This window comes from Pleurodeles waltl, chromosome 5 (assembly GCF_031143425.1).
Source record: "Pleurodeles waltl isolate 20211129_DDA chromosome 5, aPleWal1.hap1.20221129, whole genome shotgun sequence".
Taxonomy (NCBI): domain Eukaryota; kingdom Metazoa; phylum Chordata; class Amphibia; order Caudata; family Salamandridae; genus Pleurodeles; species Pleurodeles waltl.
Window position 1 is genome coordinate 5781265 of NC_090444.1, and position 19455 is coordinate 5800719.

At 48.6% G+C, this 19455-nt stretch overlaps 1 protein-coding gene across 2 annotated transcripts in view; it reads right to left on the reverse strand.

Moving 5' to 3' along the window:
- LOC138295223 (whey acidic protein-like) overlaps positions 1-19455 on the reverse strand; it is a 209010-nt gene that overhangs the window by 127121 nt on the left and 62434 nt on the right. For both annotated transcript variants that reach the window (XM_069233402.1, XM_069233403.1), the window contains exon 2: positions 14891-15037. In XM_069233402.1, the coding sequence (XP_069089503.1) occupies positions 14891-15037 (147 nt within the window). The remainder of the gene's footprint in view (positions 1-14890; positions 15038-19455) is intronic.

Consider the following 19455-nt stretch of genomic DNA (forward strand, 5'->3'; position numbering starts at 1 on the left):
GGTGCTGTGTTACTGTGAGGAGAAGGGAAGCTCGGTGCTGGTGTTACTGTGAGGAGAAGGGAAGTGCAGTGCTGTGTTATTGTGACGAGAAGGGAAGCTCGGTGCTGTGTTACTGTGAGGTGAAGGGAAGCTCAGTGCTGTGTTACTGTGAGGGGAAGGGAAGCTCGGTGTTTTGTTACTGTAAGGAGGAGGGAAGCTCGATGCTGGCGTTACTGTGAGGAGAAGGGAAGCTTGGTGCTGTGTTACTGTGAGGAGGAGGGAAGCTCGGTACTGTGGTACTATGAGGAGAAGGTAAGCTCAGTGCTGTGTTACTGTGAGGCGAAGGGAAGCACGGTGCTGATGTTACTACGAGGAGAAGGGAATCTCAGTGCTGTGTTACTGTGAGGAGAAGGGAAGCTCAGTGCTGTGTTACTGTGAGGAGAAGGGAAGCTCGTGATGTGTTACTTTGAGGGGAAGGGAAGCTTGGTCCTGTGTTACTGTGAGGAGAAGGAAAACTCCTTGCTGCGTTACTGTGAGGAGAAAGGAGCTCGGTGCTGTGTTACTGTGAGGGGAAGGGAAGCTCGGTCCCGTGTTACTATGAGGAGGAGGGAAGCTCGGTGCTGTGTTACTGTGAGGAGGAGGGAAGCTTGGTGATGGCGTTACTGTGAGGAGAAGGGAAGCTCAGTGCTGTGTTACTGTGAGGATAAGGGAAGCTCGGTGCAGTGTTACTGTGAGGAGCAGGAAAGCTCGGTGCTGTGTTAGTGTGAGGAGAAGAGAAGCTCGGTGCTGACGTTACTATGAAGAGAAGGGAAGCTAAGTGTTGTGTTACTGTGAGGAGAAGGGAAGCTTGGTGTTGTGTTACTGTGAGGTGAAGGGAAGCTCAGTGCTTTGTTATCGTGAGGGGAAGGGAAGCTCGGTGCTGTGTTACTGTAAGGAGGAGGGAAGCTTGGTGCTGGCATTACTGTGAGGAGAAGGGAAGCTCGGTGCTGTGGTACTGTGAGGAGGAGGGAAGGGAAGCTCGGTGCCGGTGTTACTGTGAGGAGAAAAAAAGCTTGGTGCTCTGTTACTGTGAGGAGGAGGGAAGCTCGGTGCTGGGGTTACTGTGAGGAGAAGGGAAGCTTAGTGCTGACGTTACTGTGAGGAGAAGGGAAGCTCAGTGCTGACGTTACTGTGAGGAGAAGTGAAGCTTGGTGCTCTGTTACTGTGAGGAGACGGGAAGCTCGGTGCTGCGTTACTGTGAGGAGAAGGGAAGCTCAGTGCTGACGTTACTGTGAGGAGAAGGGAAGCTCGGTGCTGCGTTACTGTGAAGAGAAGGGAAGCTCAGTGCTGTGTTACTGTGAGGGGAAGGGAAGGGAAGCTCTGTGTTTTGTTACTGTAAGGAGGAGGGAAGCTCGATGCTGGCGTTACTGTGAGGAGAAGGGAAGCTTGGTGCTGTGTTACTGTGAGGAGGAGGTAAGCTCAGTGCTGTGTTACTGTGAGGCGAAGGGAAGCACGGTGATGACGTTACTACGAGGAGAAGGGAATCTCAGTGCTGTGTTACTGTGAGGAGAAGGGAATCTCAGTGCTGTGTTACTGTGAGGAGAAGGGAAGCTCAGTGCTGTGTTACTGTGAGGAGAAGGGAAGCTCGTGATGTGTTACTTTGAGGGGAAGGGAAGCTTGGTCCTGTGTTACTGTGAGGAGAAGGAAAACTCCTTGCTGCGTTACTGTGAGGAGAAAGGAGCTCGGTGCTGTGTTACTGTGAGGGGAAGGGAAGCTCGGTCCCGTGTTACTATGAGGAGGAGGGAAGCTCGGTGCTGTGTTACTGTGAGGAGGAGGGAAGCTCAGTGCTGTGTTACTGTGAGGATAATGGAAGCTCGGTGCAGTGTTACTGTGAGGAGCAGGAAAGCTCGGCGCTGTGTTAGTGTGAGGAGAAGAGAAGCTCGGTGCTGACGTTACTATGAAGAGAAGGGAAGCTAAGTGTTGTGTTACTGTGAGGAGAAGGGAAGCTTGGTGTTGTGTTACTGTGAGGTGAAGGGAAGCTCAGTGCTTTGTTATCGTGAGGGGAAGGGAAGCTCGGTGCTGTGTTACTGTAAGGAGGAGGGAAGCTTGGTGCTGGCATTACTGTGAGGAGAAGGGAAGCTCGGTGCTGTGGTACTGTGAGGAGGAGGGAAGGGAAGCTCGGTGCCGGTGTTACTGTGAGGAGAAAAAAAGCTCGGTGCTCTGTTACTGTGAGGAGGAAGGAAGCTCGGTGTTGGGGTTACTGTGAGGAGAAGGGAAGCTTAGTGCTGACGTTACTGTGAGGAGAAGGGAAGCTCAGTGCTGACGTTACTGTGAGGAGAAGTGAAGCTTGGTGCTCTGTTACTGTGAGGAGACGGGAAGCTCGGTGCTGCGTTACTGTGAGGAGAAGGGAAGCTCAGTGCTGACGTTACTGTGAGGAGAAGGGAAGCTCGGTGCTGCGTTACTGTGAAGAGAAGGGAAGCTCGGTGCTGGTGTTACTGTGAGGAGAAGAGGTGCTGGTGTTACTGTGAGGAGAAGGGAAGCTCGGTGCTGTGTTACTGTGAGGAGAAGGGAAGCTCGGTGCTGGTGTTACTGTGAGGAGAAGGGAAGTTCGGTGCTGTGTTACTGTGAGGAGAAGGGAAGCTCGGTGTTGAAGGGAAGCTCGGTGTTGGCGTTACTGTGAGGAGAACGGAAGCTCGGTGCTGCGTTACTGTGAGGAGAAGGGAAGCTCGGTGCTGTGTTAATGTGAGGAGAAGGGAAGCTCGGTGCTGGGGTTACTGTGAGGAGAAGAGAGGCTCGGTGCTGGTGTTACTGTGAGGAGAAGGGAAGCTCAGTGCTGTGTTACTGTGAGGAGAAGGGAAGCTCGGTGCTGGGGTTACTGCGAGGAGAAAAGAAGCTCGGTGCTGTGTTACTGTGAGGAGGAGGGGAGCTCGGTGCTGGTGTTACTGTGAGGAGAAGAGAGGCTCAGTGCTGGTGTTACTGTGAGGAGAAGGGAAGCTCGGTGTTGTGTTACTGTGAGGAGAAGGGAAGCTCGGTGCTGGTGTTACTGTGAGAAGGGAAGTTCAGTGCTGTGTTATTGTGACGAGAAGGGAAGCTTGGTGCTGTGTTACTGTGAGGTGAAGGGAAGCTCAGTGCTGTGTTACTGTGAGGGGAAGGGAAGCTCGGTGTTTTGTTACTGTAAGGAGGAGGGAAGCTCGATGCTGGCGTTACTGTGAGGAGAAGGGAAGCTTGGTGCTGTGTTACTGTGAGGAGGAGGGAAGCTCGGTACTGTGGTACTATGAGGAGAAGGTAAGCTCAGTGCTGTGTTACTGTGAGGCAAAGGGAAGCACGGTGCTGACGTTACTACGAGGAGAAGGGAATCTCAGTGCTGTGTTACTGTGAGGAGAAGGGAAGCTCAGTGCTGTGTTACTGTGAGGAGAAGGGAAGCTCAGTGATGTGTTACTGTGAGAGGAAGGGAAGCTCGGTCCTGTATTACTGTGAGGAGAAAGGAAGCTCGGTGCTGTGTTACTGTGAGGAGAAGGGAAGCTCGGTACTGTGGTACTGTGAGGAGGAGGGAAGCTTGGTGCTGGCGTTAATGTGAGGAGAAGGGAAGCTCGGTGCTGGCGTTACGGTGCGGAGAAGGGAAGCTCGGTGCTGTGTTACTGTGAGGAGAAGGGAAGCTTGGTGCTGGCGTTACTGTGAGGAGAAGGGAAGCTCAGTGCTGTGTTACTTTGAGGAGAAGGGAAGCTCGGTACTGTGGTACTGTGAGGAGAAGGTAAGGTCAGTGCTGTGTTACTGTGAGGAGAAGGGAAGTACGGTGCTGGCGTTATTGTGAGGAGAAGGGAAGCTCGATGCTGTGTTACTGTGAGAAGGAGGGAAGCTTGGTGCTGGCGTTAATGTGAGGAGAAGGGAAGCTCGGTGCTGGTGTTACTGTGAGGAGAAGGGAAGGTCGGTGCTGTGTTACTGTGAGGAGAAGGGAGGCTCGGTGCTGTGTTACTGTGAGGAGAAGGGAAACTCGGTGCTGGCGTTACTGTGAAGAGAAGGGAAGCTCGGTGCTGTGTTACTGTGAGGAGAAGGGAAGCTCGGTGCTGGTGTTACTGTGAGGAGAAGGGAAGGTCGGTGCTGTGTTACTGTGAGGAGAAGGGAGGCTCGGTGCTGTGTTACTGTGAGCAGAAGCAAAGCTCGGTGCTGGCGTTACTGTGAGGAGAAGGGAAGCTCAGAGCTGTGTTACTGTGAGGAGAAGGGATGCTCGGTGCAGTGTTACTGTGAGGAGAAGAAAAGCTCGGTGCTGTGGTTTCTGTGAGGAGAAAAGAAGCTCGTGCTGAGTTACTGTGAAGAGAAGGGAAGCTCGGTGCTGTGTTACTGTGAGGGGAAGGGAAGCTCGGTGCTGTGTTAATGTGAGGAGAAGGGAAGCTTGGTGCTCTGTTACTGTGAGGAGAATGGAATCTCAGTGCTCTGTTACTTTGGGGAGAAGGGAAGCTCGGTGCTTTGTTACTGTGAGGGGAAGGGAAGCTCGGTGCTGTGTTAATGTGAGGAGAAGGGAAGCTTGGTGCTGTGTTACTTTGAGGGGAAGGGAAGCTCGGTGCTGTGTTACTGTGAGGAGAAGGGGAGAAGGGAAGCTCGGTGCTGTGTTAATGTGAGGAGAAGGGAAGCTCGGTGCTGTGTTACTGTGAGGGGAAGGGAAGCTCAGTGCTGTGTTACTGTGAGGAGGAGGGAAGCTCAGTGCTGGTGTTACTGTGAGGGGAAGGGAAGCTCGGTGCTGTGTTACTGTGAGGAGAAGTGAAGCTCGTGCTGACGTTAATATGAGGAGAAGGGAAGCTCGGTGCTGTGTTAATGTGAGGAGAAGGGAAGCTTGGTGCTGTGTTACTGTGAGGGGAAGGGAAGCTCGGTGCTGTGTTACTGTGTGGAGAAGGGAAGCTCGGTGATGTGTTAGTGTGAGGAGAAGGGACACTCGGTGCTGTGTTACTGTGAGGAGGAGGGAAGCTCGGTGCTGTGTTACTGTGAGGGGAAGGGAAGCTCGGTGCTGTGTTAATGTGAGGAGAAGGGAAGCTTGGTGCTGTGTTACTGTGAGGGGAAGGGAAGCTCGGTGCTGTGTTACTGTGAGGAGGAGGGAAGCTCCGTGCTGGTGTTACTGTGAGGGGAAGGGAAGGGAAGCTCGGTGCTGTGTTACTGTAAGGCTGAGGGAAGCTTGGTGCTGGTGTTACTGTGAGGAGAAGGGAAGTTCAGTGATGTGTTACTGTGAGGAGACAGGGCAGAATAGAGAGACGCAGGTCACAATAGAGAGATACAGGTCAGAATGGAGAGACACAGGTCGGAATAGAGAGACACAGGTCAGAATAGAGAGACACAGGCCAGAATAGAGAGACACAGGTCGGAATAGAGGGATACATGTCAGAATAAAGGGATACAGGTCAGAATAGAGAGATACAGGTCGGAATAGAGGGACAGAGGGAGGAATAGAGAGATACAGGCCAGAATAGAGGGATACAGGCCATAATAGAGAGATGCAGGTCAGAATAGAGAGTTGCAGGTCGGAATACAGAGGTCAGAATAGAGAGGCACGGGTCAGAGTAGAGAGATACAGGCCAGAATAGAGAGATACAGGAAGGAATAGAGAGATGCAGGCCAGAATAGAGAGATACAGGAAGGAATAGAGAGATGCAGGCCGGAATAGAGAGATACAAGTCGGAATAGAGAGGTCAGAATAGAGAGACCCAGGTCAGAATGGAGAGATGCAGGGATACAGGCCAGAATAGAGATATACAGGTCGGAATAGAGAGATACAGGTTGGAATAGAGAGACACAGGCCAGAATAGAGGGATACAGGTCAGAATGGAGAGATGCAGGCCAGAATGGAGAGATGCAGGGCAGAATAGAGAGATACAGGCCAGAATAGAGAGATACAGGTCAGAATAGAGAGATGCAGGTCAGAATAGAGAGATGCAGGCCAGAATAGAGAGATGCAGGAAGGAATAGAGAGATGCAGGGCAGAATAGATAGATGCAGGTTAGAATAGAGGGATGTAGGTCAAAATAGAGGGATACATGTCAGAATAGAGAGATACGGGGAGGAATAGAGAGATACAGGTCAGAATAGAGGGATACAGGTCAGAATAGAGAGATACAGGTCGGAATAGAGGGACACAGGCCAGAAAAGAGAGTCACAGGCCATAATAGAAAGATGCAGATCAAAATAGAGAGATATGGGTCAGAATAGAGAGTTGCAGGTCGGAATAGAGAAGTCAGAATAGAGGGACACAGGTCAGAGTAGAGAGATACAGGTCAGAGTAGAGAGATACAGGCCAGAATAGAGAGATATAGGCCAGATCAGAGAGATGCAGGTCGGAATAGAGAGGTCAGAATAGAGAGGCACGGGTCAGAGTAGAGAGATACAGGGATACAGGCCAGAATAGAGAGATGCAGGCCGGAATAGAGAGATACAAGTAGGAATAGAGAGGTCAGAATAGAGAGACACAGGTCAGAATAGAGAGATACAGGCCAGAATAGAGAGATACAGGCTAGAATGGAAGGATACAGGTCAGAAGAGAGAGATACAGGTCAGAATAGAGAGATACAGGGGAGAATAGAGAGATACAGGCCAGAATAGAGAGATACAGGTCAGAACAGAGAGCTACAGGTCAGAATAGAGAGATAGAGGGAGTGATAGAGAGATACAGGCCAGAATAGAGAGATACAGGCCAGATCAGAGAGATGCAGGTCGGAATAGAGAGGTCAGAATAGAGAGACACAGGTCAGAGTAGAGAGACACAGGCCAGAATAGAGAGATGCAGGGATGCAGGGCAGAATAGAGATATACGGGTCGGAATAGAGAGGTGAGAATAGAGAGACACAGGCCAGAATAGAGAGATACAGGCCAGAATAGAGAGACACAGGCCAGAATAGAGAGATACAGGGGAGAATAGAGAGATACAGGCTAGAATGGAAGGATACAGGTCAGAAGAGAGAGATACGGGACAGAATAGAGAGATACAGGTCAGAATAGAGAGATACAGGTTGGAATAGAGAGATACAGGCCAGAATAGAGAGATACAGGGCAGAATAGAGAGATACAGGTCGGAATAGAGAGATACAGGTTGGAATAGAGAGATACAGGCCAGAATAGAGAGATACAGGCCAGAATACAAAGATACAGTTCAGAATGGAGAGATACAGGCCAGAATAGAGAGAGAAAAGAGAGATACAGGGCAGAATAGAGAGATACGGGGAGGAATAGAGAGATACAGTTCAGAATGGAGAGATACAGGCCAGAATAGAGAGAGAAAAGAGAGATACAGGCCAGAACAGAGAGACACAGGTCAGAATAGAGAGATGCTGGTCAAAATAGAGAGACGCAGGTCAGAACAGAGAGCTACAGGTCAGAATAGAGGGATGCAGGTCAGAATAGAAAGATGCAGATCAGAATAGAGAGATGCAGGCCAGAATAGAGAGATACAGGTCAGAAAAGAGAGATACAGGGAGTGATAGAGAGATACAGGTCAGAATAGAGAGATGCAGGCCAGAATAGAGAGATACAGGTCAGAATAGAGAGATACAGGCCATAATAGAGAGATACAGGGAGGAATAGAAAGATACAGGTCAGATAAGAGAGATGCTGGCCAGAATAGAGAGATAGAGGTCAGAATGGAGAGATGCAGGCCAGAATAGAGAGATGCAGATCAGAATAGAGAGATCCAGGTCAGAATAGAGAGATGCAGGCCAGAATAGAGAGATGCAGATCAGAATAGAGAGATCCAGGTCAGAATAGAGAGATCCAGGTCAGAATAGAGAGATCCAGGTCAGAATAGAGAGATGCAGGCCAGAATAGAGGGATACAGGTCAGAATAGAGAGATCCGGGCAGGAATAGAGAGATACAGGTCAGAAAAGAGAGATACAGGGAGTGATAGAGAGATACAGGTCAGAATAGAGAGATGCAGGCCAGAATAGAGAGATACAGGTCAGAATAGAGAGATACAGGCCATAATAGAGAGATACAGGGAGGAATAGAAAGATACAGGTCAGATAAGAGAGATGCTGGCCAGAATAGAGAGATAGAGGTCAGAATGGAGAGATGCAGGCCAGAATAGAGAGATGCAGATCAGAATAGAGAGATCCAGGTCAGAATAGAGAGATGCAGGCCAGAATAGAGAGATGCAGATCAGAATAGAGAGATCCAGGTCAGAATAGAGAGATCCAGGTCAGAATAGAGAGATCCAGGTCAGAATAGAGAGATGCAGGCCAGAATAGAGGGATACAGGTCAGAATAGAGAGATCCGGGCAGGAATAGAGAGATACAGGTCAGAATAGAGAGAAGTAGATAGATACAGGCCAGAATAGAGAAATGCAGGGATACAGGCCAGAATAGAGAGATACAGGTCAGAATAGAGAGATACAGGTTGGAATAGAGAGACACAGGCCAGAATAGAGAGGTACAGGTCAGAATGGAGAGATACAGGTCAGAATAGAGAGATGCAGGTCAGAATAGAGAGATACAGGGCAGAATAGAGAGATGCAGGAAGGAATAGAGAGATGCAGGGCAGAATAGATAGATGCAGGTTAGAATAGAGGGATGTAGGTCAAAATAGAGGGATACATGTCAGAATAGAGAGATACGGGGAGGAATAGAGAGATACAGGTCAGAATAGAGGGATACAGGTCAGAATAGAGAGATACAGGTCGGAATAGAGGGACACAGGCCAGAAAAGAGAGTCACAGGCCATAATAGAGAGATACAGATCAAAATAGAGAGATATGGGTCAGAATAGAGAGTTGCAGGTCGGAATAGAGAAGTCAGAATAGATAGACACAGGTCAGAGTAGAGAGATACAGGTCAGAGTAGAGAGATACAGGCCAGAATAGAGAGATATAGGCCAGATCAGAGAGATGCAGGTCGGAATAGAGAGGTCAGAATAGAGAGGCACGGGTCAGAGTAGAGAGATACAGGGATACAGGCCAGAATAGAGAGATGCAGGCCGGAATAGAGAGATACAAGTAGGAATAGAGAGGTCAGAATAGAGTGACACAGGTCAGAATAGAGAGATACAGGTCAGAATAGAGAGACACAGGTCAGAATAGAGAGATACAGGCCAGAATAGAGAGATACAGGCCAGAATAGAGGGATACAGGTCAGAATAGAGAGATACGGGCAGGAATAGAGAGATACAGGTCAGAATAGAGAGATACAGGCCAGAATAGAGAGATACAGACTAGAATGGAGAGATACAGGTCAGAATAGAGAGATACAGACTAGAATGGAGAGATACAGGGGAGAATAGAGAGATACAGACTAGAATGGAGAGATACAGGTCAGAATAGAGAGATACAGACTAGAATGGAGAGATACAGGGGAGAATAGAGAGATACAGGCTAGAATGGAAGGATACAGGTCAGAAGAGAGAGATACGGGACAGAATAGAGAGAGAATAGAGAGACACAGGTCAGAGTAGAGAGATACAGGCCAGAATAGAGAGATACAGGCCAGAATAGAGAGATACAGGTTGGAATAGAGAGACACAGGCCAGAATAGAGAGACACAGGTCAGAATAGAGAGATACAGGCCAGAATAGAAAGATACAGGCCAGAATAGAGAGATGCAGGTCAGAATAGAGAGATACAGGTTGGAATAGAGAGATACAGGCCAGAATAGAGAGATACAGGTTGGAATAGAGAGACACAGGCCAGAATAGAGAGACACAGGTCAGAATAGAGAGATACAGTCCAGAATAGAAAGATACAGGCCAGAATAGAGAGATGCAGGTCAGAATAGAGAGATACAGGTTGGAATAGAGAGATACAGGCCAGAATAGAGAGACACAGGTCAGAATAGAGAGATACAGGCCAGAATAGAAAGATACAGGCCAGAATAGAGAGATACAGGTTGGAATAGAGAGATACAGGCCAGAATAGAGAGACACAGGTCAGAATAGAGAGATACAGGCCAGAATAGAAAGATACAGTTCAGAATGGAGAGATACGGGCCAGAAAAGAGAGATACAGGGCAGAATAGAGAGATACAGGCCAGAAAAGAGAGATACAGGGCAGAATAGAGAGATACAGGCCAGAACAGAGAGACACAGGTCAGAATAGAGGGATGCAGGTCAGAATAGAGAGATGCAGGCCAGAATAGAGAGATACAGGTCAGAATAGAGAGATACGGGGAGGAATAGAGAGATACAGGTCAGAATAGAGAGAAACGGGTCAGAATAGAGAGTCACAGGCCATAATAGAGAGATGCAGATCAAAATAGAGAGATATGGGTCAGAATAGAGAGTTGCAGGTCGGAATAGAGAAGTCAGAATAGAGGGACACAGGTCAGAGTAGAGAGATACAGGTCAGAATAGAGAGATAGAGGGAGTGATAGAGAGATACAGGCCATAATAGAGAGATTCAGGCCAGAATAGAGAGATACAGGCCAGAATAGAGAGACACAGGCCAGAATAGAGAGATACAGGCCAGAATAGAGAGATACAGGGCAGAATAGAGAGACACAGGCCAGAATAGAGAGATACAGGTTGGAAAAGAGAGATACAGACTAGAATGGAGAGATACAGGGGAGAATAGAGAGATACAGGCTAGAATGGAAGGATACAGGTCAGAAGAGAGAGATACGGGACAGAATAGAGAGACGCAGGTCAGAGTAGAGAGATACAGGCCAGAATAGAGAGAGAATAGAGAGACGCAGGTCAGAGTAGAGAGATACAGGCCAGAATAGAGAGATACAGGGGAGAATAGAGAGATACAGGCTAGAATGGAAGGATACAGGTCAGAAGAGAGAGATACGGGCCAGAATAGAGAGATACAGGCCAGAATAGAGAGATACAGGTTGGAATAGAGAGATACAGGCCAGAATAGAGAGATACAGGCCAGAATAGAGAGATACAGGCCAGAATAGAGAGATACAGGGGAGAATAGAGAGATACAGGCTAGAATGGAAGGATACAGGTCAGAAGAGAGAGATACGGGCCAGAATAGAGAGATACAGGCCAGAATAGAGAGATACAGGCCAGAATAGAGAGATACAGGTTGGAATAGAGAGATACAGGCCAGAATAGAGAGACACAGGTCAGAATAGAGAGATACAGGCCAGAATAGAAAGATACAGTTCAGAACAGAGAGATACAGGCCAGAATAGAAAGATACAGTTCAGAATGGAGAGATACAGGCCAGAAAAGAGAGATACAGGGCAGAATAGAGAGATACAGGCCAGAACAGAGAGACACAGGTCAGAATAGAGAGATGCTGGTCAAAATAGAGAGACGCAGGTCAGAACAGAGAGCTACAGGTCAGAATAGAGGGATGCAGGTCAGAATAGAAAGATGCAGATCAGAATAGAGAGATGCAGGCCAGAATAGAGAGATACAGGTCAGAAAAGAGAGATACAGGGAGTGATAGAGAGATACAGGTCAGAATAGAGAGATGCAGGCCAGAATAGAGAGATACAGGTCAGAATAGAGAGATACAGGCCATAATAGAGAGATACAGGGAGGAATAGAAAGAAACAGGTCAGATAAGAGAGATGCTGGCCAGAATAGAGAGATAGAGGTCAGAATGGAGAGATGCAGGCCAGAATAGAGAGATGCAGATCAGAATAGAGAGATACAGGTCAGAATAGAGAGATGCAGGCCAGAATAGAGGGATACAGGTCAGAATAGAGAGATCCGGGCAGGAATAGAGAGATACAGGTCAGAATAGAGAGAAGTAGATAGATACAGGCCAGAATAGAGAAATGCAGGGATACAGGCCAGAATAGAGAGATACAGGTCAGAATAGAGAGATACAGGTTGGAATAGAGAGACACAGGCCAGAATAGAGAGATACAGGTCAGAATAGTGAGATACAGAGAGGGATAGAGAGATACAGGTCAGAATAGAGAGATGCAGATCAGAATAGAGAGATGCAGGCCAGAATAGAGAGCTGTAGGCCATAATGGAGAGATACAGGTCAGAATAGAGCGATGCAGGGAGGAATAGAGAGATACAGGTCAGAATAGAGAGATGCAGTTCAGAATAGAGAGATGCAGGCCAGAATGGAGAGATGCAGGGCAGAAAAGAGAGATACAGGTCAGAATAGAGAGATACAGGGAGGGATAGATAGATACAGGTCAGAATAGAGAGATGCAGGCCAGAATAGAGAGATACAGGTCAGAATAGAGAGATACAGGCCATAATAGAGAGATACAGGGAGGAATAGAAAGATACAGGTCAGATAAGAGAGATGCTGGCCAGAATAGAGAGATAGAGGTCAGAATGGAGAGATGCAGGCCAGAATAGAGAGATGCAGATCAGAATAGAGAGATACAGGTCAGAATAGAGAGATGCAGGCCAGAATAGAGGGATACAGGTCAGAATAGAGAGATACGGGCAGGAATAGAGAGATACAGGTCAGAATAGAGAGAAGTAGATAGATACAGGCCAGAATAGAGAAATGCAGGGATACAGGCCAGAATAGAGAGATACAGGTCAGAATAGAGAGATACAGGTTGGAATAGAGAGACACAGGCCAGAATAGAGAGATACAGGTCAGAATAGTGAGATACAGAGAGGGATAGAGAGATACAGGTCAGAATAGAGAGATGCAGATCAGAATAGAGAGATGCAGGCCAGAATAGAGAGCTGTAGGCCAGAATGGAGAGATACAGGTCAGAATAGAGCGATGCAGGGAGGAATAGAGAGATACAGGTCAGAATAGAGAGATGCAGTTCAGAATAGAGAGATGCAGGCCAGAATGGAGAGATGCAGGGCAGAATAGAGAGATACAGGTCAGAATAGAGAGATACAGGGAGGGATAGATAGATACAGGTCAGAATAGAGAGATGCAGGCCAGAATAGAGAGATACAGGTCAGAATAGAGAGATACAGGCCATAATAGAGAGATACATGGAGGAATAGAAAGATACAGGTCAGAATAGAGAGATACAGGTCAGAATAGAGAGATGCAGGGAGGAATAGAGAGATACAGGTCAGAATAGAGAGATGCAGATCAGAATAGAGAGATGCAGGCCAGAATAGAGAGATGCAGGGCAGAATAGAGAGATACAGGTCAGAATAGAGAGATACAGGGAGGGATAGATAGATACAGGTCAGAATAGAGAGATGCAGGCCAGAATAGAGAGATACAGGTCAGAATAGAGAGATACAGGCCATAATAGAGAGATACATGGAGGAATAGAAAGATACAGGTCAGAATAGAGAGATACAAGTCAGAATAGAGAGATGCAGATCAGAATAGAGAGATGCTGGCCAGAATAGAGAGATACAGGTCAGAATAGAGAGATATAGAGAGGGATAGAGAGATACAGGTCAGAATAGAGAGATGCAGGTCAGAATAGAGAGATACGGGTCAGAATAGAGAGATACAGGCCAGAATAGAGAGATACAGGGCAGAATAGAGAGATACAGGGCAGAATAGAGAGATACAGGCCAGAATAGAGAGATACAGGTCGGAATACAGCGACACAGGCCAGAATTGAGGGATATGGGCCAGAATAGAGAGACACAGGCCAGAATAGAGAGATACAGGGCAGAATAGAGAGATACCGGCCAGAATAGAATGGTACAGGCCAGAATAGAGAGATACAGGCAGGAATTTAGATATTCAAGGGAGATTGGAGGAGGAATGGAAGGGTTGGGAGAGACACATGGACGGATGGAGATATTTAGAGAAGAAAGTGATGCATGCAGGTATAAAGGAGAATGGAGAGATTCAGGGGAGAGCAGATGAAAGGATGGAGGGATAGAGGGGGTAAGGAAAAGAAGGAAGAGTGGAAAGATTCAAGTGGACAGGAAAAGATAGAGAGGGGAGGAAAGTGGAGAGTGTTGCGCAAAATGTAGGAGAAAAGGTAGGGAGGGAAGAGAAATGAGAGAAACTGCAGAATGGAAACTAGAACAGGGGGCAGAGGGATGCAGGCAGTGCTGCAGGGTGAAGTGTGGAAAGCAACCAGATCCAGATGAGGAAGGCGGAGGGGACAGTGGAGGTATACAAGGGAGGATGGACGGAGGACCCCACAAATTACACCAGAAATGTGCACGGCGAGGACGCATGTTATAGTTACTGTAGGGCACGAGTTAAAGTTTCTTGAGGTAACTCTAACTATAACTGGTGAATTTCTATGGTTTCGTACGTTTAAAATGTGAGACGAATCATAACGTCCCTGTAACATTTGGGTTTTTAGGTGAATTTCTTTATTTTTATAAAAATGTTATTTCCTAACTATAACGTGCCCGTAATATATATGTATATATAGTTTAGACGTAGATAGATGTGTAATTATGAATAGTAAACCTATGCTTCCTCTATATGCACTTAGCATTTGATTTTTTGTTCAAGATATTTTTGTATCTCGATGTTCTCAGCCCCCATATTCGATAGTACAATCCCAGACCCTCAAGGGCCGCCGCAGACATCCAACCTCAGCTCTGAGCAGCAGTAAACGTGAATGGAATTGACCCTAAATCCGGAAAAATATGTAGATTTTCAGCTCCCATTGCCAGGATTGCGCCGTTATTCCCCATTCCACACACTAGATCTCAGAATCGCCGGATTTAGCAAGGATTTTTCTGGAATTTGAGACTGAGGGCCCCCGGACCCCAGGACCTAAATCCACTTTACTTGTAATTCAAGCCTCAATCTCTGATTCTGGTTGCCCTGACTTCTAAAGTGCTGTAAAGGTGAAATAAGATCTGCTGTGCATATTTTAGATATCCTGTTTCCAACATCTCAAAGTAGGCATGGGCCTGATTTCACCATCCACCCAGCAGAGAGCAGACCACCCCCTATGGAGTCTCCATCACAGATGTCCTAGTGCAGCCAACCCTGTGTACACCAGACCTCCCAAGCTGACCACCTCAGATCTGAGGCCAGGCTCACACTGAGACACTTGTGTGCAGGGACACTCCATCTTTTTTAAGAAGGTCCACTCTCTTAGCTCTCCCGCAGGGTGGCACCACGCACAGACCCTTACCTAGGATGGGCTCCGCACACATGAACCTGCACCGGAAGAGGCAGCACTTGGAATTTCCCTGGCAGTCCCCGTCTTGTTCACACTCATTGGCCTCGAACCTTGGGCAGTCAAAGAGCAGGTCCGGACATATTCCAGGCTTCTCTGTAACTGAGAAAGAAATTACACATTTGTAAAGGCCCTCATTCAATAGTTACAGGAATCACTGTGTAATATAGGAAAGGTGGCTGTGGTAGCTCAGGAACTGTGTCTCCCTGCCCTGATGAGGTTCTGCCTCTGTACCACATCTGTGGTCACATCTAGAAGGCAATCTGGTCTCTTTATTCCTTGTTCATCTGGGCAGTCCTTGCCTTGCCATGTGATTTATGGAAGGTCCAGCATTCTTTTGGGGTGCCATAGCTGGGGTGCAGGAGGTGCTGCTGCTGACGCCCCACCTGTTCAGAAGCACTGCACACATAAAATAAGGCCCCACAAATGTGAATCTGGGATACACCTGATATTTTGTACTTATTTCTGTCTGAGTGCATGTTGGGTTTCTGTGGTGGGTACCACGAAATATAAGTTCAGTCAGTGAGGAGGTGAGTCCCAGGCAAGTGTAACCAAAGAACCTGTACTACTGTAATGAAAGGGTATATGGTGTGCAGACTCACACATCAACAAATGCAGGACCTTTGAGGACATGTGGTGACCTCTGAAGACCTTGTGGTAACCTCTGAAGACCATGTCGTGACCTATGAAGACAGAAAGGGGGTCATTCTGACCCTGGCGGCCGGTGACCGCCAGGGTCACCGACCACGGGAGCACCGCCAACAGGCTGGCGGTGCTCCCTCGAGCATTCTGACCGCGGCGGTTCCCCCGCGGTCAGAAACGGAAAGTCGGCGGTCTCCCGACGACTTTCCGCTGCTCTGGAGAATCCTCCATGGCGGCGGAGCGCGCTCCGCCGCCATGGGGATTCTAACACCCCCTACCGCCAGGATGGCGGTAGGGGTTGCCGCGGGGCCCCTGGGGGCCCCTGCAGTGCCCATGCCAATGGCATGGGCACTGCAGGGGCCCCCGTAAGAGGGCCCCACAAAGTATTTCAGTGTCTGCAAAGCAGACACTGAAATACGCGACGGGTGCAACTGCACCCGTCGCACCCCTGCAACTCCGCCGGCTCAATTCTGAGCCGGCATCCTCGTTGCAGGGGCATTTCCGCTGGGCCGGCGGGCGCTCTTTTGGAGAGCGCCCGCCGGCCCAGCGGAAATGTGTAAATGGCCGCCGCGGTCTTTTGACCGCGGTGCGGTCATTTGTCGGCGGTACCTTGGCGGACGGCCTCCGCCGTCCGCCAAGGTCAGAATGACCGCCAAAGTAACCTATGAAGACATGTGGTGACCTATGAAGACATGAAGTGACCTATGAAGACACGTGGTGACCTATGAAGATCATGAGGTGACCTATGAAGACACGTGGTGACCTATGAAGATCATGAGGTGACCTCTGAAGACGTGTGGTCACCTATGAAGATCATGAGGTGACCTCTGAAGACCATGTGATCAACACAATCATATAAGTTCAGTGATCCACTGACCTCTACACCACGATGTGTTATTTCTGCGAGGAGGGCTTAGACTTCAGTCAGACGCTGCAGGTAAGTGTCCTTCCTCCAGTACAGGCTGCAGGACAAGCCTCATCTGTAACACCCTTGGCCCCATGACCTCAACATACTGACCTATAGTGAGGGGCGCAGGGGCCGCCTCTGGCCAGGCCCAGTGCCCCTGATCACACAGCGGCTTCACCAATGTTACCATGGATGCTATGGACACATTGGCCCTCAGCCGAAGGAAGAACTCGGTGTCCATGAGTGTCATTCATGCATACCATTCATGTGCAGGGCTTGGTGTTCTGCACCAGTCACTAGGCCCCAGGTCTCTGTGATCCACATGCGCCCAGCATCTGTACTCCAGACCTTGCTTCGGACATGTTCTGAAACCGGGAAATGACCTTTATCTGCACCTTCACCCACCTCCATGGCCGCTAGACCATCTGAGATCATCCTCTGGCCATGAGCAGCGGGGTCTGAGCCCAGGGTGTAGCCTGTGTCCACTCCCTGCCACCCTCAATGACCCACAGTGCCTTCCATTTCTGCATGCCCTGCCTCCCTACCACTCAGAGTGCCTACCCCTTGGCATGTCCTGCCTCTACCTTCCCACTCACAGTGCCTACCCCTTCGCATATCCTGCCTCTACCTTATCACTCACAGTGCCTCCCCTTGGCATGTCCTGCCTCTGCCTTACCACTCACAGTGTCTACCCTTTGGCATCTCCTGCCTCTGCCTTACCACTCACAGTGCCTACCCTTTGGCCAATGTCCTGCCTTACTATTCACAGGTGCTACCCTTTGGCCATGGCCTGCCTCTGCCTTACCACTCACAGTGCCTACCCTTTGGCCAATGTCCTGCCTTACTATTCACAGGTGCTACCCTTTGGCCATGGCCTGCCTCTGCCTTCCCACTCACAGTGCCTCCCCTTGACATGTCCTGCCTCTACCTTACCACTCACAGTGCCTCCCGTTGGCATGTCCTGCCTCTGCCTTACCACTCACAGTGTCTACCCTTTGGCATCTCCTGCCTCTGCCTTACCACTCACAGTGCCTACCCTTTGGCCAATGTCCTGCCTTACTATTCACAGGTGCTACCCTTTGGCCATGGCCTGACTCCGTCTTACCACTCACAGTGCCTATCCTTTGGCCATGGCCTGCCTCTACCTTACTACCCACAGGGTTTACCTTCTGGGCATGCTCTGCCTCTGGCTTACTACCAGTGCTTAATTTGTGCTTGTTGTTTCCGGTGCGGGGCACCGGTACTTATTTTTGAGGGCCGGCGTTTAGTCTTCTGCCTCAAGCATTTACTGAGAGCAAAAGACACACATGGGAAAGATAGAGGAAGGGAAAAATGCGTCACAATCGGAGAAAGCAGAAAGCTGCAAGAGTGAGCTGAAGGGGCAGGGAGAGGCTGGAAACGATTGAAGAGGCCTGAGATGGCATCAGGATTACGCCACCTCAGTATTCCATGTTTGCACATTTAATTGCAGCAGCCGCATGTTTAAGAGGAGGATTTGGGGCACCGCCACATTTTTATTTACAAATTAAGCACTGCTTACTACTGCTACTTCAGCAGTTTAGAGATGATCTGCATTGTAACCACTCGACCAAAACATACAAGGGAATGTCAATAGTGTATACAGTAAATGTTATTTCTCTTGCAACAAATCATAACTTCCTTTGAAAAAACGTGATTAAGAGATGTATTAATGGTAAAGTTTGTCTCTCCATCCATCTGTCGGGTTGGAGTACCCACAGGACGGGGTAGCTGAATTACTTGCAAGTGTCTCCCTTTAAAGTGGGGCGAGGGTAGAAAGAGGATGATTGATGAAATGCAACTCTGGTTTAACCATAAAAAGCGTCCCGCGTAAAGTGCTGCAGCTGACCGAGCGCAGGACAAAGTGCTCAAAAATAAATTAGGCTCTCCCCAAAGGTGTGAGAAAAGGAGCCATACATTTCACTGGCTTAGGATTCCTACAGAGGTGTGGGCGGGGAAAGGCTGCCCTCTAGAGGACAAGAAGCGAACAGCCGATATTGCTGCCTGAACGCGCGCTCAGGCTGGGCACGGGGCAGCTGCAATAAACACTGCGGCGAAGGCCAACCCCTCACTTAACTAGAGAACAAGCCTAAGCAAATCACAGGAGGAAAATGCACATTCCGCATAGTGCAATTACCAATTAAGGAGTAAAACAGCTGAAGAAAAGAGGAGGAAATTAGAGTGAATCACCAGGAAGAAATTGTATCTATTGAAGAAAGATTGAAGGGATTCTGAGGGGCTCATCGGCCTTGCAGTGATAGAAATTGATTTTTGCTCAAAGTTACATTTACCATTGGACAAACTGGCTCACGTATCGTAAACACATTTTTGTTTAAAAAATTGTTGCACTTGTGAACTTGAATTTAATACCATGATTTTCAAGTCAACTTATTTACGTGTTTCCACTTTGGTATTTCAAGTTTCCACTGCAGCAAGAGACAACATTGTTGCCAGTTCAGTGGGAGAGCGTGCTCCGTGCTTTGTAATACTGAAGCAAGGTGTTTGTTCTTGTTATTATGGGAAGAGGGTGCGATTAAAGGAAATATCTAACTCACAGCCTGTCCCACGAACATCAAGTGCACGGAAACGTTCCTGGCGGAATGACGCCACGCTGTGTTGTGTTGAGCCACGCCGTGGACATTTGTGTGGCGCGATAATCACCTGGTGGGGATCCAGGTGCCCAGGAAGATGCCCACTGAGCTGTCCAGCCAAGTTGAAAAGCCAGGACTTCAGTTTTCTTCCATTTTAACGCGTCAAGCCTGGTAGAGGAGTGGAAGTGGGTGGGGTTGTTGAGGTAGGCAGGACCTATGTTGTGAAGTGCCTGGTAGGTGAGAGTGAGTAGTCTGAAGGCAGCGCTTTACTGGATAGAGAACCAGTTGAGGTCTCTCAGGTGTTTAGAGTTGTGGGCACCAGTGGTGCAACAAAACTTGAGGGTGCCCACCTGCAAAGTACA